At 37.1% G+C, this 25,788-nt stretch overlaps 2 protein-coding genes across 2 annotated transcripts in view; one reads left to right on the top strand and one right to left on the bottom strand.

Annotated features, from left to right (window-relative positions):
• The window catches only part of LOC106872633 (outer dynein arm-docking complex subunit 2), a 261,939-nt gene extending 251,036 nt beyond the window's left edge, over positions 1 to 10,903 (top strand). Inside the window, exons 19-20 of the mRNA XM_089338944.1 lie at positions 2,067 to 2,288; positions 8,611 to 10,903. Coding sequence (XP_089195070.1) covers positions 2,067 to 2,288; positions 8,611 to 8,721 — 333 coding nt within the window. The 3' untranslated portion in view covers positions 8,722 to 10,903. The remainder of the gene's footprint in view (positions 1 to 2,066; positions 2,289 to 8,610) is intronic.
• A 710-nt stretch (positions 10,904 to 11,613) lies between these two features.
• LOC106881767 (CD63 antigen) overlaps positions 11,614 to 25,788 on the bottom strand; it is a 34,839-nt gene continuing 20,664 nt past the window's right edge. The window contains exons 2-7 of the mRNA XM_089338946.1: positions 22,495 to 22,683; positions 18,644 to 18,718; positions 17,196 to 17,291; positions 16,431 to 16,556; positions 14,554 to 14,637; positions 11,614 to 12,530 (exon numbers count right to left, since the gene is read on the bottom strand). Of these exons, the coding sequence (XP_089195072.1) occupies positions 12,465 to 12,530; positions 14,554 to 14,637; positions 16,431 to 16,556; positions 17,196 to 17,291; positions 18,644 to 18,718; positions 22,495 to 22,683 (636 nt within the window). The 3' untranslated portion in view covers positions 11,614 to 12,464. The remainder of the gene's footprint in view (positions 12,531 to 14,553; positions 14,638 to 16,430; positions 16,557 to 17,195; positions 17,292 to 18,643; positions 18,719 to 22,494; positions 22,684 to 25,788) is intronic.

Here is a 25,788-nt window from a genome sequence, read left to right as displayed (position 1 = left end):
ATGATCTACCTGTTTTATGTTAAAACTGCCCAGATTTGGTATCTCACACCAACCTATAATGTCATTCTAAAAATAGGTGATAACATCATTGAAACCTTGAAGCTACAAAATAATGCATGATTAGCTTAAAACAATATGGATGAAGAAGTATTAAATTTGATCGGATAATTTGAATGCTAAAGGGTTAAACAATCCTAACTTATATATATATATATATATATATATATATATATATATATATATATATATATATATATATATATATATATATATATACATACAACAGGCTTCTTTTAATTTCCATCTACTAAATCTACTCACAAGGCTTTGGTTGATCCGAAGCTATAGTAGAAGACATTTGCTCTGAACCCAGAATCATGTGATCAGGAAGCAAGCTTCTTATCACACAGCCATTCCATATATAATCATTTTAAGTGGACATCGTACTTACATCCTCTATTACTTGGGGAAATTTTTATTATGAAGGCTATCTTCTCTTACAATGGGAGATCTTGTTAATGTCACAAAACTACTTAATGGTGATTTAGTGGAAAAGTTAAACCAATGCCTGTGGAAGCAATCATCTAAGTGGACCACTTGAATTTATATAGACAATCAGGGATTTATTTTTAATGACTCCATTGGAAATTGAAAGAATTGTTTGTAGGAATAATAACAATCATCATCATTGTTTTAGAATTCTACTTTTCCACATTTGCATGGGTCAAACAGAATTCATTGAGGTAGATTTTCTATAGCTGGATACCCTTCCTGTCACCAACCCTCACCTGTTTCCAAGCAAGTTAATATTTTCTCATGGCTAGACATGTTTTTCACATAAAATTGGAAATGCATGAGGCTCATTTACAACCATTGCACAATGTCAAAACAAAGGGACACAAATACACACTCACACACACACACATTCATACACACACGAACAAACACACACACACACATACACACACACATGATGGACTTCTTTGTTTCCATCTACCAAATCCTTTCACAAGGTTTTAGTCAGCCTGGTGCTATAGTAGAAGATATTTGCCCAATGTTCCATACAGTGAGACTGTGTTGCCCTTGGATAAAAAAGAATTATAATTTTCTCCTTTTATTTCCTATTTCATAGGCGCAGGAGTGGTTATGTGGTAAGTAGCTTGCTTACTAACCACATGGTTCCAGGTTCAGTCCCACTGTGTGGCACCTTGGACAAGAGTTTTCTGTCTATTTGCGTGTCTTTCTGTCTGCATTTGTCCCCCACCACCACCACAACTTGACAACTGGTGTTGGTGTGTTTACCTCCCCATAACATAGCAGTTCAGCAAAAGAGATCAAGAGAATAAGTACCAGGCATAAAAAAATAAGTCCTGGGGGTCAATACATTTGACTAAAAATTCAAGGTGATGCCCCAACATGGCCACAGTCTAATGACTGAAACAAGTAAAAAGAAAACGATGGTAGATGAATGGAATTTTGAAACTTTTTTTGATGAAAGATCTAGAGTTTGGGAGCATGCATAAGTTCAGAATGTTTGTGTATGTATGTACATGTGTATCTATATGTGTATTTGTGTATATGTCTATTTGCATGTGTGCATATGTGCATGGTCATATGTGCAAGCAGTATTTCAGTGAAAAGAACTCATGAGAGAGAGAGAGAGAGAGAGAGAGAGAGAAGAGCTAAAAAATGATGAGAATAGAGAAAGATTTTGGTGAATTTCTCAAACCTCTTCTTCCTCTTTCTCCTTTGCTCTCTCATCAGCACCAGTTCTCATTTCAGGAAGTTAGAATTTGGAACGCAGATCTTCATTTCCTAGTTGGAATTAAACCAGTTCTCTTTACTTTTCTTTTTTTTTTTTGTTTATTTCAATATTTTTATTTTGTTTTCTTTCCATTTTTTTTTTTTTCATTTGTCATTTTACTCAACCATTTTCTTTCCAAAAAATTTCTTAAAGGAATTGTCTGCCAATCTGGGATCAATTTTATTGAATTGTTTCTTTTCCTATAATTTATTTTCCCAACATAATTATTTCGTTTCATTTCCGAAACATTTCTTTCTTCTAGACCAACGACCGACTACGCCAGAATCTGGCTGAGGCGATTGCACGCTGCTGCAATTGGGGTCACAACAGAGTGTCTTTTGGTAATCACAACGCTGTGGCACCACTAGTGAAATACCTACAATCCAGCCAAGAAGATGTCCACCGTTCTACTGCCAGAGCTCTTTACCAATTATCGAAGAATGCCAATAATTGTATCATAATGTACGAAGCTGGAGTTGTCAAGGTAACGCATTAGCATTTATCATGTTAATCTTAAAAGGAATCCTGTATTTATTGACTTTTATTTTGTATCACATTTTGTAAACAGTCTGAGGGTATCTTGTATTTCTCTAAGACCACCATTTGGCCTTGCTTTAAATATTGCTGTCCTCTTTGAGTTGGTGCTTTCTCTAAGTGTTTTAATTTGCTTTGTAGAATTCAGAATCAGTTTGTTAGTGTGGTGGGTCCTCTTATTTTAACTAGGTTGGAATCTTTAGCTCATTGTCTGAATGTACTTTCATTGGATGGAACTTGTGGAAGAGGGAGACCCAGGAAGACATGGGACAAAGTATTGAAAGCTAATCTCAAAATGCTGACTCTTACAAAGGAGATGACAGGGGACTGAGGTATGTGGCACATTGCTGCACTCGAGAAGACATGGCCACCACAACAAAATTGAGGTCCTAAAACCAAGGTGCCACATAAAAAGCATTGGTGATGGTGCCATGTAAAAAGCACTCAGTATACCCTGTAGAATGGTTGGTATTAGGAAGGGCATCCAGTTGTAGAACCCAAGCCAAAACAAGACTATGGTGTGGTCCTTGTCCTTGCCAGTTCCTATCAAGCTGTCCAATCCATATCAGCATGAAAAATGGATGTCAGACGTTGATGATGATGATGATGATGATGATGGCGGTGGTGGTGGCAGCGGTTGTTGTTTCCATGGAAATTGCTCTAGTGGACTTTCAGGTCGATTATCCTCTGCCACCTGCTTACCTTCTCAGGTGCATCATTGCTCTGTTGAGCTTCCTGTTAGTCATAAGTCCGTTTATTCTTTCCTCCCTTCCTTGAACTACTGCTCTCTAGAACTCATAACCATCATCATTGTTCTTTCTACTAAGATGGAGCTTTTGGCTCATCATCAAAATCTGTCATTGTTGTGTCTTTTCTATGAGTATTCCCATAGTCATTGCTCTGATGAACTTCATGTTTCAGTACCCTCTGTCCAGACCTTTAAATACATCACCCACACCTCTTCTCATTTACATTAAGTAAGCAAGCTACTTACCACACAGCCATTCCTGTGTCTTGTAAATTGTTCCAATTGTTTTTATTTAATTATTGGAATGTTTCTGTCTAACTGAACTTTAGATGAGAATCCACCATTTCTATCGCAAAGCCACAAATTAAATCAAATTCCACACTAAACACCACTTCACTTGCTCTACATTGTATGGTTAACTGCTTGCAGCAGAGAAGCAGAGAGAGAGAGAGAGAGAGAGAAATAGGAAAAGGAGAGAGGGAAGAAATGGGGGAGGAAAGAAAAGGGGGAGAAAGAGAATGTGAGGCAGGGATTGTAAAGAAAATGTGACAGCAGGGAGAGAGAAAAAAGGAAGGTAAAAGAGAGAGGTAGGGAGAGAGGTAGGGAGAGAGGTATGGAGAGAGGAAGAAGGAAGGATCATAAATAAAGATTAATGGTAGAGAGACAGAAGAGAAAAGGCAATATAATGATACTAATAATACTGAGACAGACAGCAGGAATGGAAGTGTTGTCATGTGAAGGTGACAATTATTCACTGCATTTAAGTACTGGGCTGGTTCACTGAATACTTCCCATGAAGTTTGGTATTTGCCGCTTTTGATATCAGAATATTGCTTTCTTTGAGATGACCCTAAGTGCTCCTATCACAATAGGTACCACACTCACTTTTGAGGCTGAATGGATTCTTTTCACATCCTATCCTAGGTCTCCATACTTGCTAACTTTCTCATCCTGTCTTCACAATATTCTGGTCTACAGGTACAGCTACATCAATGATGGTCCATTCTTTGGACGTCTTCAGGAGGAGGGTCATAGCTGGTCAGTTATGTTGCAGATTTTTGTCTGTGTATATTGGCATATACTCTTTTACTCTTTTACTTGTTTCAGTCATTTGACTGCGGCCATGCTGAAGCACCGCCTTTAGTCGAGCAAATCAACCCTGGGACTTATTCTTTGTAAGCCCAGTACTTATTCTATCGGTCTCTTTTGCCGAACCGCTAAGTGACGGGGACATAAACACACCAGCATGCTAGGGGGACAAACACAGACACACATACACACACACATATATATTTATTTATTTATGTGTTTCAGCCAAGTGGCTGCGGTCATGCTGGTGCATATATATACTTGAACTTTAAATCGTGCCATCCACCCCATACAAAACGCAACATACCATACTGCCTAGCCAGGAGAATATGTACTATTGTAGAGGATATAGAGACCAGAAATCAGCGCCTGATGGAACTGAAAGAATTTCTGCTGAAGCAAAAGTACCTGTCACGACTCATAGAAAATGGTATTCAGCGGGCTTCGAAAATACCCATACAACAACTGAGGACACCGCAAAGAAAAGACAAACAGGAAAAGATCATTCCATTTATAGTGACACAAAATCCATGCCTCCAGAACATCTTTAATATCGCCAAAGCGAACTTACCGATCCTTGCACAAAGTAAGGAATTGAGAAATATCATTACAGATCAAAATATAACTCTCAGTAAGAGACAACCTAAAAACTTGAAAAAGCTATTAACAAAGGCAAGGTTTGACCTCAGCAACAAAAATCAAACATTCACTGTATCCAAATGCAATGATAGCCGATGCGGTACATGCCGATCAATCCATACCGGCCCATATATGAACACAAAAACAGGGAAAATATTCACCAATGCAAACATGAACTGCAAAAGTAGAAATCTAATCTACTGCATCAAATGCCCTAATTGTGAAGAACTGTATGTTGGCCAGACAGGTAATGCACTATCGGAACGCTCACAGGTGCATCGACAACAGATTAAAAACCCAGAAGTCCGCCAAATACCACTGAGTAACCATCTGGCAACATGTGGTCATCAAACTTTTATTATATTTCCATTCCATAAACTTTACAACCGGAATGAAATTGAGAGAAAATGCAAAGAAAAGGACTTTATTAAGAAATTCAAACCCACTCTTAACAAACAATGATTAAATTTATCTTACTTGGGGTTTAAAAATCTTATCCCTATAACTAAAACACAAAAAATCTCTCAAATGTCATCATTTCTAAAAATAGATTTGGCATGATTTCTAAGAATAGCCAAACACCTACTGGGGTTTAAAAATCTTATCCCTACAACCAAAACACAAAACAATTTCTCAAATGTCATCATTTCTAAAAATAAATTTGGCATCATTTCTAAGAATAGCTAAACACCTACTGGGGTTTAAAAATCTTATCCCTACAACCAAAACACAAAACAATTTCTCAAATGTCATCATTTCTAAAAATAAATTTGGCATCATTTCTAAGAATAGCTAAACACCTACTGGGGTTTAAAAATCTTATCCCTACAACCAAAACACAAAACAATTTCTCAAATGTCATCATTTCTAAAAATAAATTTGGCATCAATTCTAAAAATAGCCAAACACATACTGCTGCTGTCCAAAGGAATTGGTATAAAAGACAGAAAACCAGCCAGTCTATTACAGTCTGTTAAAGTCTGTCATACCGGCCATGATGAAATACCACAAGGTATAGAAAATACGTATTCGCCTTTATATATATTTAATCCTTTATATTGAACACTCAATATTTCATCTATTCAATAAGACATATTCTATATATTCAATAAGACATTCAATACTTTATTTCATTGTACCATCCATTTTTATATCATATATTGTATATTCCATATTCTATATCCCACATTAATTTTACAAGAATATAAATAAAACATAAAAAACAGACAGAGCTGGAACTCTTTTAAACAAAATAATATATTCCTCTATACACAATCATACAAAACCCCTTTTTTTGTATTTATTTTTACTCACATATATATATATATATATATATATATATATATAACTGGCTCCTGTGCAGGTGGCATGTAAAACACACCATTTCGAGCGTGGCCGTCGCCAGTTCCGCCTGACTGGCCCTCGTGCCGGTGGCACATAAAACACCCACTACACTCTCGGAGTGGTTGGCGTTAGGAAGGGCATCCAGCTGTAGAAACTCTGCCAAATCAGATTGGAGCCTGGTGTCGCCTCCTGGTCCACCAGCCCTCAGTCAAATCGTCCAACCCATGCTAGCACGGAAAGCGGACGTTAAACGATGATGATGATGATGATGATACATATATACGATGGGCCTCTTTCAGTTTCTGTCTACCAAATCCACTCACAAGGCTTTGGTCGGTCTGAGGCTATAGTAGACGACACTTGCCCAAGATGCCACACAGTGGGACTGAACCCAGAACCATTTGGTTGGTAAGCAAGCAACTTACCACACAGCCACTCCTGGGCCTAATAATATGTTATTATTATTATTCAGTAGTCTTATTTTTATCACTTGTCTTCACTGCACTATTGAGTGCAGCTCTGTGTGCCTTGAGTATGTGCTGTGGTTTGTTGTAATGGTCTTATTGTTACTGTATTAAAAGTGTTTTATATAGGATGTGCGCAGTGCCTCGTAGTGCTATTTTCTACATCTTATATACATTCGTATGTCCTGGTGTTTTGGTTATGTATTTGTCTGAATATTTTTTAATCATACCTAATGCACCTATTATTAAAGGGATTATTTCAGTTTTTAGATTCCACATTCGAGTTACCTCTATTTCCAGATCTTTGTATTGTGAGAGTATCTCCGTTTCTTTTAGAGATACATTGTCATCTGTTGATACTAATTCATCAGTTAGAAAGCATTTTTCCTTGATGATTTCTGACAACTATGTCCAGTCTAGTAGCCTTGATTTCTCTATTTGTATGTATTGGCATATTCCAGAGTATGGTTGCTTTGTCATTTTCTGGGGTATAGCTATACCATATTATTATTATTATTATTATTATTGTTCAGTAGTTTTATTTTTATAACTTCACTACCGAGTGCAGCTCTGTGTGCCTTGGGTATGTGCTGTGGTTTGCTGTGATGCTCTTATGGTTACTGTATTTTGCGTAGGATGTGTGCAGTGCCCAGTAGTGCAATTTTCTGTATGTTATATATATTTGTAAGTCCTGGTGTTTTTGTTATGTATTTGTCTGAATATTTTTTTATTATACCTAAGGCTCCTACTATGATAGGAATTGTTTCTGTCTTTAGATTCCACATTCGAGTTACCTCTACTTCCAGGTCTTTGTATTTTGAAAGTTTCTCCATTTCTTTTAGGAAAACGTTGTCATCTGCTGGTATTGATACATCAATTAGAAAGCATGTTTTTTCTTCATGATCTTTGACAACTATATCTGGTCTATTGGCCTTAATTTCTCTATCTGTGTGTATTGGCATATCCCAGAGTATGGTTGCTTTCTTCTTCTTATTATTATTATTATCATCATCATTTTCAACACTTGATCCATTATTCCCTACCCAAAGAAATTCCTAGTCTTTGCTAGTGAGAAACTCTTCCAGGTGAAATTTTACATCTTCTTCAGGAATTTTGAAGAGACTAAAACAGGTAACAATCTGAAGGTGCAAAGTCAAGCAAATATGGAGAGTGCAGCAAAACTTCCCAACCAAGCCCCAGATATTTGGGGAATATTTGTGATCATTGTGGTCATATAACAGGGTTGGTATTGCTGTTAATCTCAGTTGGCTGGCCAGAGCAGGGTGCATCTTGAAGCAAATAATTTCCATATTAAAATCTTGAAAACCACTTTTGGCACACATATTCCACAACAACATCTCTATACACAGTGCAGATATTCTTGCAGGTTTCTGCAATAGTTGTGAGCAAGTGTCACTGTGATGCAGAAGTTACTTTAGTTGAGAGCTGCTGACTGGAAGAGCATCCAGCTGTAAAAAATTTGCCTCTACAAATTTCATCCTACTCATGCAAGTATGGTAAAGTGGATGTGGAAACAACTAATTTCGCTGTCACCATAACAAACCACATCATGCTTATAGCACTTTCACCTACCAATATTTTTCATTTACACATTATGAAAGGGTGCTGAGAAGTTCCTGACTTTAAGAGTGTCACAAAAGGCCTGGTTAGAGGTCCAACATTCCAACTTTTAGAGGATTTAGAAAAACTGAAGGATCACTGCAATAAGTGTGTGAATCTAAGAGGGGAACATGTTGAATAAAATCATAATTAAGTGATCCTCCAGTATTTTCTTTTACTAAAAGTCACTATGTTTTGAGTTCAAACTCTGCCATGGCCAACTTTGCTTTTCATCCTTCTAGGGTCAAAATAATTTTGAGCAAAGTCAAGAATTCTGGCCTTGTACCAAAATTAGAAAAAAATATTTTCATCTTATTCCATCAATTTCTATTTCTTTCTCTTTTCATATTTTGTGTTTGCCTCACCAGCCACTTATGAAGATGGTCGGAACCACAGATATCAGTCTACAGGAAGCTGCTGCTGGTTGTATTGGTAACATACGTTGCCTGGCTCGCACTAATGCAAACTGGTCAAGCTGAGCCACATTGCATCAAAAATGCAGTTCAACAATTTCATTTGTTCTTACATGTTAACTTGAAAATTAAGCAAATAAAGCTGAAAGATTTAACCTTTCTTTTAAAACACACAACTGGTCTTTGAAATATTTCAGGCAATCATAGATGCTAAGGTTGGTTGGTTGGCACTCCGTCGGTTACGACGACGAGGGTTCCAGCTGATCCGATCAGCAGAACAGCCTACTCGTGAAATTAACGTGCAAGTGGCTGAGCACTCCACAGATACGTGTACCCTTAACGTAGTTCTCGGGAGAGATTCAGCGTGACGCAGAGTGTGACAAGGATGGTCCTTTGAAATACAGGTACAACAGAAACAGGAAGAAAGAGTGAGAGAAAGTTGTGGTGAAAGAATACAGCAGAGTTCGCCACCATCCCCTGCTGGAGCCTCGTGGAACTTTTAGGTGTTTTTGCTCAATAAACACTCAGAACGCCCGGTCTGGGAATCGAAACAGATCCTGCGACCGCAAATCCACTGCCCTAACCACTTGGCCATTGCGCCTCCAAGGATGTTAAGGACAGCTGAGATATATTTAGATTGTAGCTGGCAGTTAATCTAATTTGTTTTCTTGTTTATTCTTTACATGTGAAAAATCAGCAAACGTCAGTTACAAGTTCATAACAGGTTAATCATTTATCCAATGCAAGTCATTGATTATTTACTTACCAGCTTCTTGGATGTTACACTGTTATATTTAGTGGCTAATTAAGCATTGGTAGTGTACATGGTTAATGGACACTGATCAAGGAGCAAAACTCCCGTAATATGGCAAATGCACCCATTACCTGTCTTCGATTGCATTGTTGTTTACATTTAGCATTTTTTTTTTTTTTTGCACCATTTTAAAGCCTAGCCAGGCTCATGGGCCCAGTTTCAATAGTGTATGTGTTCTCCAGCTGGACGGGGCGCCAGGCCATCGCAGCGTTACTCATTTTTGCTAGCTGAGTGGACTGGAGCAATGTGAAATGAAGTGTTTTGCTCAAGAACACAATGCGTCGCCCGGTCCAGGAATCGAAACCACAATCTTATGATCATGGTGCTGACACCTTAACCACTAAGCCACGCACCTCCAGTATTTACATTAAGCATACTGAGATTAAAAAAAAAAAAAAAAAACATCTTAAGTCAGTGTTGGCTATAATCTCTATAGGAAATCTGTAGAGAATGTCAAGTGATGTAATAGCACTACTAACACTGTAGAACACAGTTTGACTTATGAAAACGTTCAATATACATTGTAATATGATTGCATAACAAAATACTGTCATACCAGTCTTCAAATATTTGCACATTATAATGGTAAAATGAGATTTCCTGTTCAACTTGGGTAGAGTGAATATCACAAGGAACTTAATTGAGAAGCATCAGTTTGTCTTACCCCCACCTCACTGATATACACAAACTAATAAAATGGTTAAGAAGTTTGCTTTGCAAGCACAAGGGCCCAGGTTCAAATCCCACTGTGTGGCATCATGGTCAAGTAACATTTTCTGTAGCCTTCGGTTAAGCCCCACTACCCTGTAAGGGGAATTTGTTGGATGGGGGAGAAAAAAAAAAAACAAAAAAACAACTTGAGACCACCCCTGCTTTTATAACAAAACTTGTAAATTTATTTAAATTAAAATTTTCTATGAACTATAATAGAAGATACCCAAGATATTGCACAGAGGGACTGAACCTGAAACCACATGGTTGTGCAGCAAGCTTAGCTACACAGCCAAGCCTGCACCTTCACACAAAAAATTAAATGGAAAAAAGGAAATTAAGAAATCCTAAAGAAAAGAAAACAGAATTGTTGAGAACAAATTTTATTATTGTTATTTAAGGAGGTCCAGGGATGAGTTTATTACAGATAAACAGCTGGCACAGCCAGTGAGTTAACAAAATGGTCGAAGGCCACCATGCAAAAGACAAGCATGAAGACAAAGGCACTGACAGTGGGTTTATAGAGAACCAAGATCTTTTCTAAGATTACAACAATAATTAGAATTCAAGAACGTGATGTTTGTGTTAATGTGTTTTATACATGCATGTGAGTGCTTTTCATGTGCATGTCTTTCTTGCACAACTAACCCACGACTTAATATCATTCCCCTACTAGTGTTTTAATGCCAGCAAATGGAATGGTAAGCCACAGGGTTTTTTCTTTTCTTTTTTTGTATAAGAACGGTTTCAACATTGATGGAAAACGAATAAACAAAGTTTCCAATAATAAACAAGTGTCTAAATGATCTTTTGCTCTTGACAGTGTGTATATTTTACATATATATATATATATATATTTACATATATGTATGTACACATACTTACATACATATATATACATATATATCCCCAAATATTAAGAATATAAAAATATATAAACCATGTTTACTGACCAACATGCAACTTGAAAATATAGAATTGTCTCCGATAAATACAGAAATATTTTTTCTTCCACAGTAAACTACACAAAATTTGTGTAACCCAAAAATATTTCACAGAAAAAGATGTAAAAAAAAAAAAAAAAAAAATAAACTAGTTTAAGAAAAGAAAAGAAAAGAAATTATTAATGTACCAATGTAAATTGCTAACTAATTTGGTAAAATTATTCCATGCGGTACCATTTCAAAAGGTTTCACAATTCTTTAAATAAATGAACTTGATGACTAGGATGCCACTGTCAAGATTTTACGTTAACTCCTGGCGGCAGCCAATAATAACTTTACAGATTTTTTTCTTTTTCAGAAGGTGGGGAGTACCTTAGTCGTTTTCATTTTCTGACCTTCACAAAAAATGTTGCAACAGTTCCTGTTTTTTCTTTAAGGGGTGGGGGTTTTTTTCTTTTTTTTTTTTCAACAATTTTCACAAAACAAGAAAACTATACCATGCCCTCTTTATTTATTCTCAACTTGGAGAGAGAGAGAGAGAGAAAGATAGATGAAGAAAAAGAGAAAAGGAAGAGAGAGATGAACCAGTTATGTAGTCCAAAGGATGACAAAAATGAATTATGAAAAATATTTCAATGGAGTCATATATATCATATACACATATACACGTGTGTGTGTATATATATACATAAAATGTACATATATAATGTACATATAGATGTATGTGTGTGTGTATATATATATATATATATATATTTATTTATTTTATATATATAAATATATATGTACATTATATATTAAAAAGCAGCTTTTAACAGAAATTAACTAGAATGAAATTGCTTCAAAAAATAAAACATTAACACAATAGAATTGATCATTTCAATTCTACATTGAAAGTTTACAAAAAACTCAGGACACAAAATTCCAAAAACAGAAAAGCTAATAAATGCTAAAGCAATATTATCTATGAATTAACAAAAAAAAAAAAGAAAAGAAAAAAGGGAGGGGGACAGAGTTGAGAGAAAATAGGGAGGAAATTAATCTAAAACTTGGCAGAAACCAATTAGTAAGCAGAGGAGCTATTTCTCTTTTCAACAGTATGCAACCATTTTCCATTTGCAAAAAAATAAATTTTTATTAATGCTTTTATTATCATTTCATATTTTTAATTTATTGTACTGCTAGTTAATATAATATAGAGTCAGAAAAATAGAAGTCAACAATAGAGATAGACCAAATGTATATACAGACAAGGAAAAACAAAATTTAACAAAAACATATCAGCAGGTTTTCTGGGAACAAAAAATTGCTGGTTTAGCTGCTTCTACATAAGATAGGTTTTACACGCATTCATATTCCTTCCGGATAGCCTGAGCCAAACAGCATGCAAAGACAATACCAATCACCTAGAATAGAAAAAATTAACAATGGTTTAGACATAAGTACTTCTAATTAGCAATGGTTTAGACATAAGTACTTCTAATTAGCAATGGTTAGAGTAAATAAAACAAGTAGTCTTAATTTTTTTTTTTTTTTTTCATATATTTGTTCCTGTTATTAGAGCACACATTTCCTTTTTAAAAATTGGGATTACCACTCTGGATTGTCATTGCTTCAGTGTCTTTCAAGTGGTCCAAGCCACCTGGTACACACAAGTCAATAACCTTTGAGCATCCCCCCCACCCCCAGCTGCCTTGCCACACTCGAGAGCTTTGCTTCCGATTTCAACCACTGTGAGATTAGTCTTTCACTCTTGGAAAGATTTTATTGTGACTAGATCAAGTATTCTTTCCACCTCCCAAGACTACTCTTATCCTTTGACAGAAGACACCCATAAACAAACAAAAAAAAAAAAAATTTAAATAGCTATTTTAACATAAAAAGCAAAAATTTGGTCCCATCAAGTCTCCCTACCAAATACCCATCTTCTAAAACCCAAATTCCAACTGTCCTGTCACCTCCTCCTCCCTGACTCAATCCAGGTTCCCTTCCCACACTTCACCAAACTGATATGGTGTCCACCTTAATCCCCACCTCTAATTGTCTGTCACACTCATGCATACTTACCAACCCAACCACCCTTGTTCTATTCTTATTCTCTCTTGAGTTCACCTTGTACCTTCAGAGTACACTCAACATATATTCTCTGCTTCAGCAAGGACCCCCACTCCACCCCGCTTCCATCCTTTTTTTTCATACCCTTGAACACTACTCCCCCACTTAGTTGAGGAATTTTGTCTTGCAGGTACTTAATGACCTCACCAAGGGCCACAAAAAAAGAAAGCGCGTGGTACAGATTGTCAAGTAATTGGTATTATGAATAGCATTCCATTTTAGAGATAACATACCAGAGCACTCAACAGAGCTAAGCACAGTACCTTGGCATATAAGTTCATATTAAACCATCCAACTCGTTCCAGTATGGAAAAAGGGACATAAAACCATAAAGATTCTTGGAACATTTAAATTCTTTTATTTTTTTTACTCATTTCAGTCATAACTGCAGCCATGCTGGACACCATCAAAGGGTTTTTAGTCAAAGAAATCAACCCCAAGACATTCTTTGTTAACCTAGTACTTATTCTATTGGTTATTTTACCAAACCCCTAAGCTACAGGGACAAACACATCAACATAGGTTGTCAAGCAATGGTGGGGGAACAGACAGACGCAAATATATACATATGATGGGCTTCTTTCAGTTTCTGTCTACCACAAGGCTTTGGGTCAGCCTGGGGCTATAGTAGAAGACACTTGCCCACGGTGACATGCAGTGAGACTGAACCCAGAATCATGTGGTTGAGAAGCAACCTGTTGACTTGCTTTTCTAAAGGCATTTTTTAAAAAAATAAATTTCTTTTTCATTTTGCTATGTTTAGATCTGATCTAAAAATTAAAGATGCATGGCTTTATGGCTATGACCATTAGACACCAAAGCCAAATTTAGAAAAAAAGGTCCCTAGCTTAAGTCCAGCCAGACCTTACGCACAAAGACAGCTGATAACAATCACGGAACAAAACGGTGGTTGGGAAGGTGGGGGGAGCAGAAGCTGGAAAGAATGAATTTTCCGAGAACCATTTCAGACACTTTTACAAAGCTCCTATAATCACACACACATGCATGTACAGACAGGCATACGCACACACACACACGCATGTACAGACAGGCATACGCACACAAGCAGACTAACACACACACACACACACACACACACCAACTTTTAAACATATTGTATTTACTAACACCAGATGGATAATGTGTCAATTCACTACAGCTGTTTCCAACAAATTTTTAATTGATTAATGGAGACATTACATCATTAAAAATTCATTGGAAACAGCTGTAGTGAATTGACACATCCATTTGTTGGTATTTGCTAACACTTCAACAAATCAACAAAAGGCTGCAATTTCCAGCTTAAATGCTTACCTGAATAAAAGCGAGGACAAGGCCTGCAGCTGCAATTTTCGCCAAATTACTCCTTGACCACTCAATAAATGCATTGGCACAACCCTGAAATAGAAATAAAAGCCACAATTTATGATGGGCATTATCAAATTATGCTAATGGTAAATAAAATGTTGATGACTGATACATCTAGTAAAGGCAATATAGTAACAACCATTGCAGGTGTGTGGTTTGGTGGTTAGGGCGTTTCACAATCATAAAACCAGAAGTTCGGTTCCTGGCAGTGCATTGTGTCCTTGAACAACATTCTATTTCACATTATTCCAGTCCACTCAGCCAGTAAAACAGAGTCATACCTGTATTTCAAAGGGCCAACCTTATGTTGTGTCACACTGAATCACTCTGAGAACTATGCTAAGGGTACATGTGCCTGTGGAGTGCTCAGCCACTTCCACACTAATTACATTGAGCAGGCTGTTCTGTTGATTGAAACAACTGAAATCCTCATCATTGTAACTAGAGTGTTAGTGTGTTTTAGGGTTTTTTTCTTTTTGTGTTTTAGAGGAAATTGTATCCTGTCAATGACACTAGCAGCAAGACAACAGTCTAACAAGATGTAAGAAGGTACACTCAAGCAAAAAAAAAAAAAAAAAAAAAGGCAGAGACAGACATGAAAAGGAAAAAAGATAAACAAGAGTGACAGATTAAAGAAGAACTCACAAAGAGAGTGAAAGAAAGAGGGGAAATGTGGGAAAAAGAGTAAGAATAAAGAGGGACACAGAAGAGAAGCAAAGTGAAAAAATAAGACAGAGAGAGAGAGAGAGAGAGAGAGAGAGAGAGAGAGAGAGAGAGAGAGAGAGAGAGAGAGAGAAAGAGAGAGAGAAAGAAAGAGAGAGAAAGAAAGAGAGAGAAAGAAAGAGAGAGAGAGAAAGAAAGAGAGAGAGAGAGAGAAAAGATAAGAAAAAGGAACTATATGAAAGAACCATTTTTTATATGAACAACGCTAGCCCTTTGAAATACAGGTACTACTCATTTTTGCCAGCTAAGTGGACTGGAGCAACGTGAAACAAATCAATATGGCCTCTATTTACTCCAACTTATTACACTTTTTTTCTGCAAAATAGGGGTAGTTTATCCTGTTCAGGCTATATTATTAGCATTATCCTGCGATTGAGAATTTTAAAATCACTTTAACTTTCTAAGACATCTCAATGCTTCTAAAAGCGAACTTGGTTTGTTTACGTTTGTTGTAATTTGAATTTAATATATGAAATTGAGTTTATAGATCGTGTTTTATTCTAAGGATTTTAGCAATCTTGTTTAGTGACTTTGTTGTCATCCATTTAGATATGGACACATAACCCTTTCGTTACTGTATTTATTTCAAGATACTGTGTTTCTTTCAATTAATTTTAAATATAACAAAGAATTTAGTAAAATAACAGTTATCATTCAGCTCATGTTAGGAACATAAATTGTGACTAAGGTTTGGTGGAAGATTTTAATTCAAAACTTATGAAAAGACATTTGTAGCTTAGATCCAGAGCCGGGTTCGTAACGAAAGGGTTAAATGCTTTTAATTTTCTTTTTATAAAGGCCAAAACAGTGCAAGTTATAAGAAATAATACAAATCAATGGTCTTTTACTTTTAACAGTTATTTTAATATTTCACGGTTAGGACTGCCTTCTTCAGGAAATCTTTAGAGGCATGCAGCTGATTGGCTACTACTGTAATGCTAGTTTGTGTATGCAATGCAACCATACATACATATATACGTACAACATTACAGAATAGAAAAGTCAGCTTGCGACACCATTTCTCTAAAACCCACACCAACATGGAAAAACAGATGTTAAATGATGAAGAATATGAAAAATACACAAAATTGTAGACTTACTTTTGTGTATCTGTCCGAGCTTGTGGTATTGCATGCCTTGTCATTCTTGCAGCACGAAACTGGCAAAGTAGAATTCTGAAAAACCGTGTACCATTCAGTGTATGTCTTTACACCACAGCATTTAAACTGAAAGAGAAAGAAACTTGATAGTCTTACAATCCCTCAATATCAATTTAACTTTAAAAAAATGTAAACCCTCCCCTTCCCCTTCAGACATCTTAATTCTGAAGAAACATTTAAGGGCGAATTAAGCTGATCCTTATTTAATTTATACAAATATATGAGGGGGTGCTGAAAAGTTCCTGGCTTTGGTTAAAAGAAAATACAAGAGGATCAGTTATGCTTTTATTCAACATATTCCCCTCTCAAATTCACACACTTATTACAGCAGTCCTTCAGTTTTTCTAAACCCTGTCAAAGAACTCGAAAGGTTGGGCCTAAAACCAGGCCTTTCGCAATACCCTTAAAACCAGGAACTTTTCAGTACCCCTTCATAATGAAAGACATGCACCCAGACACACACACAATGGGCTTCAGTACAGTTGGCAGCAACTAAATTTCATTCAAAGCATTGGTTAACCCAAGGCTGTAATAGAAGATAGCCCAAGGTACTGCACGGTGGAGATCAAACTGGTACAAAAGCAGTCATATCTGCATTCATGAAAACAGAAAAGCAAAAAGAACACAAAACAACTTTATAAAAGAATTTAATTTTTTTTGAAAAATGGAACCCCACAAAAGAGGAAAAGGAGGAAGAATAGTTACATCAGTTTGAACATCATCCCAAGTTTTCTTGACACCAGGTGAGTGAAGATAATTCTTTTCGGCTTTTGTCATGGTGTCAGTAACGGCGTTTTCAAGCTGGAAAAATGAACACGAGTTGACATCAGTTGGAAGGAAATCAAATCAATGAAGCAATTACTTAAAATTTCCCGAACAAATCAATATGGCCTCTATTTACTCCAACTTATTACATACACACAAATTGTATTAGGGTTAATTATTATCTTCATTAAGAGTGAGAACCAACAAAAATGTTATGCTGACGATGTAAGTTCAGGTTACTCCCAAAGTAGGTTCTGAAAAGGAGAATCCAGGGCCCTCCGTTGTTTAATGTCCGCTTTCCATGCTGGCATGGGTTGGACGGTTTGACTGAGGACTGGTGAGCCAGAAGGCTGCACCAGGCTCAATCTGATCTGGCCCTGTGCAAACAAATTTCTAGGGTTTGGCAAGAAATGCAAAATAAAAAAAAAGATACTATTTTCAAAATGCGCGTATATGTATGTATAAAGACATATATATATATATACATACATACATGGAGTACAGATAAAATTATGTTTAATGATGTAATGTCATAGGTATATGCAATAAGCACGTTTGTTTACCACTAAAACTCCGAATTGAACTGCAGCTAAAACAAAAGTGGTAATGAAACCATCAAACAATGAATAGCTATCAGTGACTAACCACTGATCAGATAGACATTAGAAAGAAAAAAAATGAACAAATAAGACATGGTATCACTTTAAATAGTTTAATTTATAATTCAAACAGAATTGCAGAGTTGTAAATGTGCATAAAGATCTTATAGCTCGTATATATATTGCATATCCTTTTGAGCAAAGATTTCCATATAAAATCAGAGAGAAAGAATTAAAAAAATATTCTTAAGAGGCTATTCCTTAATTCTTTGACAATGGAACTGTAACTATTAATATCCTTTAATGATATTCCTTGATTATTCCTCCCGGAAGACAGAGTAGTTGGCTTTTATATAGGAATCTTTGCTCAATGAGGTATGCACAGCTATTCTAGAAACAGCTGTAAGAGACTTTATGAACATTTACTATAACTGTCATATTTGAATTATAATTATATGCTCTGAAGTGATACTACAGGTCTTGCCTGTTCATTTCATTTTATTTTCATTTGTTTAGCTTTTATTTATTTTTTTTTTCCATTTTTTTAAATTTTTGCTTTTATTTCTGTTTATTTCCCCATCTCATTTTTAGAATTAACCTTCCTACATTGAAGGTTAATGATCAGCAACGAATTCAAGATCGTCTAAAGAAATGAAAATAAAAAAAATCATGGAAATATAAAACAATGGAAAAAATAAAAAAGGAGAGAAAAAAGGTTATAATTTTAAAATTCCTTAAAATAAATGAACACAAATTTAGGGCAAATATGAAAACACAATATTAACTTACATCACTGCGCATAACAAAGGCAGCAATTCCACCAGCCAGTTGGAGAATGAAAATCAAGGCCAAAAGAACAGCAAACTGAAATAGAAATTAAATTGAGTCTGAGGCTTAAAAACATTGATTATATTGTAGAGAAACAACTGAGAGAATACAAAAGAACACATGAGAGACATCACTTTTCCACTGTGTCTAGCTTCACCTGCCTAGTTCATTGGAGGGGAGGCACTGCAGTAATGCATTGTGGAGTGCAGAGAACAAAATGAGGCAAGTAAGTCATTCGCAACATCCATCACCAGTTGTCTCAACCTGGTCTTGCCACTGGATTGAAGAATGGTTACAGATGAGAGTGAGGCTGACTGTGTGCAACTCTTCTCTTTAACCCTTTTGTAACCATATTTTTCTTGAAATACACTGAACCAGTTTCAATCAATTTTGAAAGTAATGAAGAACTTAGTAAAATAACTGCCATTATTAAGCAAGTTTTCAAAATTAACACGAGATCTTGATGGATAGTTTCAATTTAAATAATTTTAAAACAGGAAATTTGTATTATAAAACTATAGACGGTTTTGGGTAAATTGGTATCAAAAGGGTTAACATGCAAGACATCATCAGTCATTCATCCTTAAGGATGATTAATTGATCCTCATCCATCCAACAGACAAACATATGTCTTGAATTTCAGAGAGTTGAAGTATGCAAAGCGGTTAGTGCGAGGCTTGAGATAAAATTGAAAGGGAAAGACAATACAGATGACAAATGAGTCAAGATGGCCTGAGTAAGAAATGCTCAGAGACCAACCAACTCCTGAGGAACTGAAGTCACTATAGTGGTAAGAGAAAAGACATAGTGAGGAGAGGAGGAAGTACTCGTGAGTGCCAGAGATTGGAGTCTGTTAGTGTTGATCAGTCAAAACACCTTAAATAAACACCTGAAGAATGTGTTTAAGAATTAGAAAAAGGTTTCTTATTAAAAGAACAAAAAAAATCTCCAGATGCAAAACAGTAAGGGTGAGAAAGAAGACTATGCAACATTCAGGACTCGCTTGAGGATTCAAGTTTTAAATCAGACTATATATTCAACTGTGGATAGGACTTGTGAGGCAGTTGCCACAGTTGACTCCCTTCAGTGGATTAATACACAATGAGACAATGTCCATGAGGTTTGTAGACCCTCAGACATGTGAGATCGATGAAGTCAATGTATGGAGGAGAAATACATTCTTTTTTTTTTTTTTTTTTTATTCAGGCATGAAGGTGGTACCCATGACCCATTACAGAGCTTTCAAGGCTGGTAGGTAGGCAGAGAGAAGATATTCTCAAACCAAACACCTGACCTGAATATATTTGCAATAACATGGGCATAGGTAAAGGCAGTCACAGTACCAGGTGTGTGTGTGTGGGGGGGGTGAGTCTTAAACCAAGTGACAGAATAAGTCTACCACCCGAAGAGGTCATGGCAGGGTTTGAACTCAGGATGTAAAGAAGAAAACAAACACCGCAAAATATTCAATCTGACATTCTTAAGGTTCTGCCTCTACACAGCCTTGGGCTACTACTTTTTATTCATCCCCGAAACAGATGATGGGATCTGAACTCCACATGTAAAGCACTTGAACAAGTACCACATGGTATTCTATCCAACCCACTAACAACAGACGGTCATGTTGGTGTGCCTGTGTCATGGTGATTTTAATTGCCAGGTAGTATTATACTGAACCCCTGATGAAAAAAAGCAAACTTTACCATGGCAGGATTTGAACTTTGAACATAAAAGGACAGTAAATACCAAAGATATTTTGTATAGTGTTCTAATGATTGTGTCATTCCATCACCAGGTCCAGCAAACAAGAAAACAGAAAAACTTTGCTCTCAACCAGAGAGCAAATTGTGGTGTTCAGCTGGATGGTGTATTAGGCCCACCACTCAAATCTTGTAGGTATGGTGGTTGTGCACAGCATAAAAGTGGAGTTATAAGGCAGAGACAATTTTTATTGAGAAGCGAGCTGCATAAAGACATGGCTTGTCATTAAGTGGGCGACACTATGAAAACAAATTCAAAGTGATAGATGCAGACATGACAGTGTGATAAGATTGCTTCCCATCCACATGCTTTTGGGTTCAGTTTCACTGTGTGACACTTTGGGCAAGTGTCTTCTCCTATAGCATCCAATCTTTGTGAGTGAATTTTGTAGATAGAAACTGAAACAAACCTCTGTGTGTGTGTGTGTGTGTGTGTGTGTGTGTACACCACTGCTTGACGTGTTGCAGTGTTTATATCCCTGTGACTTAGCGGTTCAGCAATAGAGATCAGTAGAATAAGTACCAAGCTTAAAAAGAAATGTACCGAGGTAGATTTGAGCAACTAAAATTTCTCAAGGTGAGTGCCCCAGCATGGCCACAGTCTAATGACTGCAACAAGTAAAAGAGAACAGAAAAATTAGATGTGCCATTCCGAAGGTCTCAGCAGCTGCAGGCTGCCCAAGACCGATTTCCTGGGAGAGTCTGCAGTGACAGTTATATATGCACAGACATGCATACATATGCAGGTGTCTGCAGATGCATGTACCTACATGCACATGTTTACATGACTGCATGCATGTGCAGGTCTTACACATTTCAGTCATTACACTGTGGCAATGCTAAGGCACTGCCTTAAAGACTTGGTCTAACTCTTCAATCCCAGGACTTCTTTTTTGTAAAGCCTCGTACTTACTCTATTGGTCTCTTTTGCTGAACTGCTAAGTTTCGGGTATGTAAACACACCAACTCCAGTTGTCAAACAGTGGAGGGTACAAACACACACACAAAGACACAGAGGGCTTCTTTCCAGTTTTCATCTACCAAATTTACTCACAAAGCTTTGGTAAGCCCAAGGATATAGTAAAAGTTCTGCTACCTAGGAGATCAAATTAGTAGTGGGAGAGTATGTACAGAAAGTGTAGTAGCTTGAATAAGAATGAGATGGGGAAAATTCAGAGAGCTTTTGCGTCTATTAACCAAAAGTCTCTCTTCAAGTGAAAGGAAGATTGTATGATGTATACAAACAGCAATTTTATGTAGTAGTGAGACATGAGCCCTGAATGCAATGGCTAGAGAAGAATGAGGCTAGTATGCACCACTGGATGCATAATCTAAGTGTACATGCTTGACAGACTGCTAGTGTATTGAGAGTGAAGTTAGACATAAGAGGAATTAGATACAGTATGCAAGAGAGAAGAATATGCTGAGGTGCAGATGGATGCCAACAGCTCGATAAGGAAGTGCCAATCTCTCAAAGTGGATGGAACTTATAAGAGAAGAGGAACCAGGAAGACATGGGATGAAGTACCAAAGGATGACCACATTTCAAATGAGATGTCAAAGGACCAAGATACTTGGCACCAATCCATCTTCCACAGCAGAAGTGTTAAGGCCACTCCCCCTGGTGAAGAGGATTGGCCTGCAAGAGTCCTGTGCAGGTGCCATGTAAAAAGCATTTGTGTTGGTACCACGTAAAAGCACCAATGTCAGCGTCACATTAAAAGCTGCCAACACTCACTGTTGAGTGGCTGGTATTAAGATAGGCAACCAGCTGTGGAAACCATGCCAAAGCAGACTGGAACCTGGTGCAGCTCTCCTGCTTGCCAGTTCTGGTCAGACTATCCAACATCCAACTGATGTGAGCATCAAAAATGGATGTTAAAGAATTATGAGGAGTTATAAATAAGATTGTTATTATGTATTTTTTTTTTTCCGGACAAAGCCTGTTAATATGGTCAATGTTGAAAGAATGAAACTAATGAAAGGTAGGAAAGGCATTATTATTTCAAATAGCAAAAAGAAAAAAAAATGAGAGAGAACAGCAATACTTACCACCATGGTGCAGACATTGTGTTCCTTATGGCTCCGCAACAACCAAATGCAGCAATGAAGAACATAATAACACCGACAACTATCAGCAGTATCGCCACCCGAAGTCACCGGCGCATCAAAGAAATTCAAATACCCTGAGAAGTTGGTCTGTACTACAATGCCAACTGCAATCAGTGCTATTGCAGCAACCTGTAACAGAGAGAAAATATGCGTATTTTAATGTAAATGAAACACTGAGATGTCATTAACTGGAAAGGACATTTGGATGAGAAAAAATTTTTTAGTGGGGAGAGGCAATGTTAATGCAGGCACAGACATGGCTGTGTGGTTAAGGGGATTTGTAAACCCTTTGGTTTCAGGTTCAGTGCTACTGAAGAGCACTTGAGGTAGGTGTCTTCTATGGCCCGCAAAGCCACCCCAGTTTATGCTTTGTGAGGGAATTTGGCAAAGAGAAACTGTTCAGAAACCCATTTATATACACATACACATTTACATACACAAATACTGGTGTTGGTACTACATTAAAAGCACTAGTTCCACATAAAAAGCACCCAGTACACTCTGTAAGGTGGGTTGGCATTAAGGGAATCCAGCTGTAGAAACCATGCCAGAACAGGTGTAGCCCCTAGCTTCATTGGGTCCTATCAAACTGTCCAACCCATGTCAGCAATGGAAAATGGATGTTAAATGATCTGTGCACACACGAGATATATGTAAGTGTTGTAAGCAAACCAACTGGTATTGGTTTGTTAACATCTCCATTACTTAGATTGGCAAAAGAGATCAATAAAATAACTACCAGGCTTAACAAAAAGTACTGGGATTGATCTGATCAACACTACCCTTCAGGCTGGTGCACCAACATGGTTGTAGTCCAATGAGTAAAACAAAATATTCATTCTTTTTCACTACCAACCCAATCAAAATTGTCTCTGGCTCTGTGATGCAAAACCCATGCATGCCTCTGTGTGTGCACGCGTGCGCATATATTTGTGTTCTGCAAAAGTCTTGTGTGGTGTTGTTACTTGTCAAATTGTCTACTTGCTTTGTACCTTCAAAGGAATATGAAATAAGAGACCCTGTACTTGGAAAAAGAAATTTTAAAAGAAGGGTTAGCAACATCCAGCTATATTCTCTTATTGCTGACTGAGGCCATGCAGGAGCACCGCCTTAAAGGTTCTAGTCAAAGAAATCAACCCCAGGGCTTATTCTTTGTAAGCCTAGTAGTTATTCTATCAGTCCTTTTGTCAAACCACTAAGTTACAGGGACGTAAACACACCGACATGGGTTGCCAAGCGATGGTGGGGAGGGACAAAGAGAGAGAGAGAGAGAGATAAAGAGAGAGAGAGAGAGAGAGAGAGAGATAAAGAGAGAGAGAGAGAGAGAGAGAGAGATAAAGAGAGAGAGAGAGAGAGAGAGAGAGAGAGAAGAGGAAGAGGAGAGAGAGAGAGAGAAAGAGAGAGAGAGAGAGAGAAAGAGAGAGAGAGATAAAGAGAGAGAGAGATAAAGAGAGAGAGAGATAAAGAGAGAGAGAGATAAAGAGAGAGAGAGATAAAGAGAGAGAGAGATAAAGAGAGAGAGAGATAAAGAGAGAGAGAGATAAAGAGAGAGAGAGATAAAGAGAGAGAGAGATAAAGAGAGAGAGAGATAAAGAGAGAGAGAGATAAAGAGAGAGAGAGATAAAGAGAGAGAGAGATAAAGAGAGAGAGAGATAAAGAGAGAGAGAGATGAGAGAGAGAGAGATAAAGAGAGAGAGAGAGAGAGAGAGAGGGAGATAAAGAGAGAGAGAGAGAGAGATAAAGAGAGAGAGAGAGAGAGATAAAGAGAGAGAGAGAGAGAGATAAAGAGAGAGAGAGAGAGAGAGAGAGAGAGAGAGAGAGAGAGAGATAAAGAGAGAGAGAGAGAGAGATAAAGAGAGAGAGAGAGAGAGATAAAGAGAGAGAGAGAGAGAGATAAAGGAGAGAGAGAGAGAGAGATAAAGAGAGAGAGAGAGAGATAGATAAAGAGAGAGATAAAGAGAGAGAGAGATAAAGAGAGAGAGAGATAAAGAGAGAGAGATAAAGAGAGAGAGAGAGATAAAGAGAGAGAGAGAGATAAAGAGAGAGAGAGATAAAGAGAGAGAGAGATAAAGAGAGAGAGAGATAAAGAGAGAGAGAGATAAAGAGAGAGAGAGATAAAGAGAGAGAGAGATAAGAGAGAGAGAGATAAAGAGAGAGAGAGATAAAGAGAGAGAGAAAGAGAGAGAGAGATAAAGAGAGAGAGAGATAAAGAGAGAGAGATAAAGAGAGAGAGATAAGAGAGAGAGAGAGATAAAGAGAGAGAGAGATAAAGAGAGAAGAGAGATAAAGAGAGAGAGAGATAAAGAGAGAGAGAGATAAAGAGAGAGAGAGATAAAGAGAGAGAGAGAGATAAAGAAAGAGAGATAAAGAAAGAGAGATAAAGAAAGAGAGATAAGAAAGAGAGAGATAAGAAAGAGAGAGATAAAGAAAGAGAGAGATAAAGAAGAGAGAGATAAGAAAGAGAGAGATAAAGAAAGAGAGAGATAAAGAAAGAGAGAGAGAGATATATATATAACAGGCTTCTTTCAGTTTCTACCTACCAAACCCACTCACAAGGCTTTGGTAGGCTTGAGGCTATAGATGATACTTGCCCAAGGTGCCATGCAGCAGGGCTAAAACCACTGAACCCATGTAACTGAGAAGCAAGCTTCTTAGCACACAGCTATGCCTTAGTGTGAGATGCTTACAGCACCTAGGTTTTCCAAGTGGTCACCTAGGTTTCCCCTTGCAGAATTTATTCCAGCTGTGTGTGCCAAGTTCAAATTGCACTGATGCCTACTAGTGCAACAGACTTATTCATTGCCAAATTTTAACACCATCACCTGACCTCTGGGTGACTTTAGTAAGATAGAAGGGATGGAACAGATGGGGCCCAGAAGCTGCAATGTGTTGGTGAGTGAGCCTTGATGAAATATACACAAATCTAAAGAAAGCTCAAATACAATGCAATGGTTAACAGCACGAAATACTTAGCACCTAATATAGAATTTAATATTTACCTTAACAGACTTTAAGACAAAATTCAATATAACTGGACCCTAATATAAAATCTAATTGTATGTAGGCCTTACTTAACCCACATCAATTCTGATCAAGTTATGACTGAGAAAGTGGGAGTAGAGGTTCTCTAGAAACTGGCATTGCCCATGTATTTTTCATTATTTAAGATGGTAAGAGCGTGATTCAAAGAAGTTTTGGCTGTTATTTTCAGCAGGTCAAGTGACAACTGAAAGG

The sequence above is a fragment of the Octopus bimaculoides genome, chromosome 21 (genome assembly GCF_046866305.1).
Source record: "Octopus bimaculoides isolate indiv1 chromosome 21, ASM4686630v1, whole genome shotgun sequence".
Classification (NCBI taxonomy): domain Eukaryota; kingdom Metazoa; phylum Mollusca; class Cephalopoda; order Octopoda; family Octopodidae; genus Octopus; species Octopus bimaculoides.
This window is presented reverse-complemented; position numbering and strand designations above follow the sequence as displayed.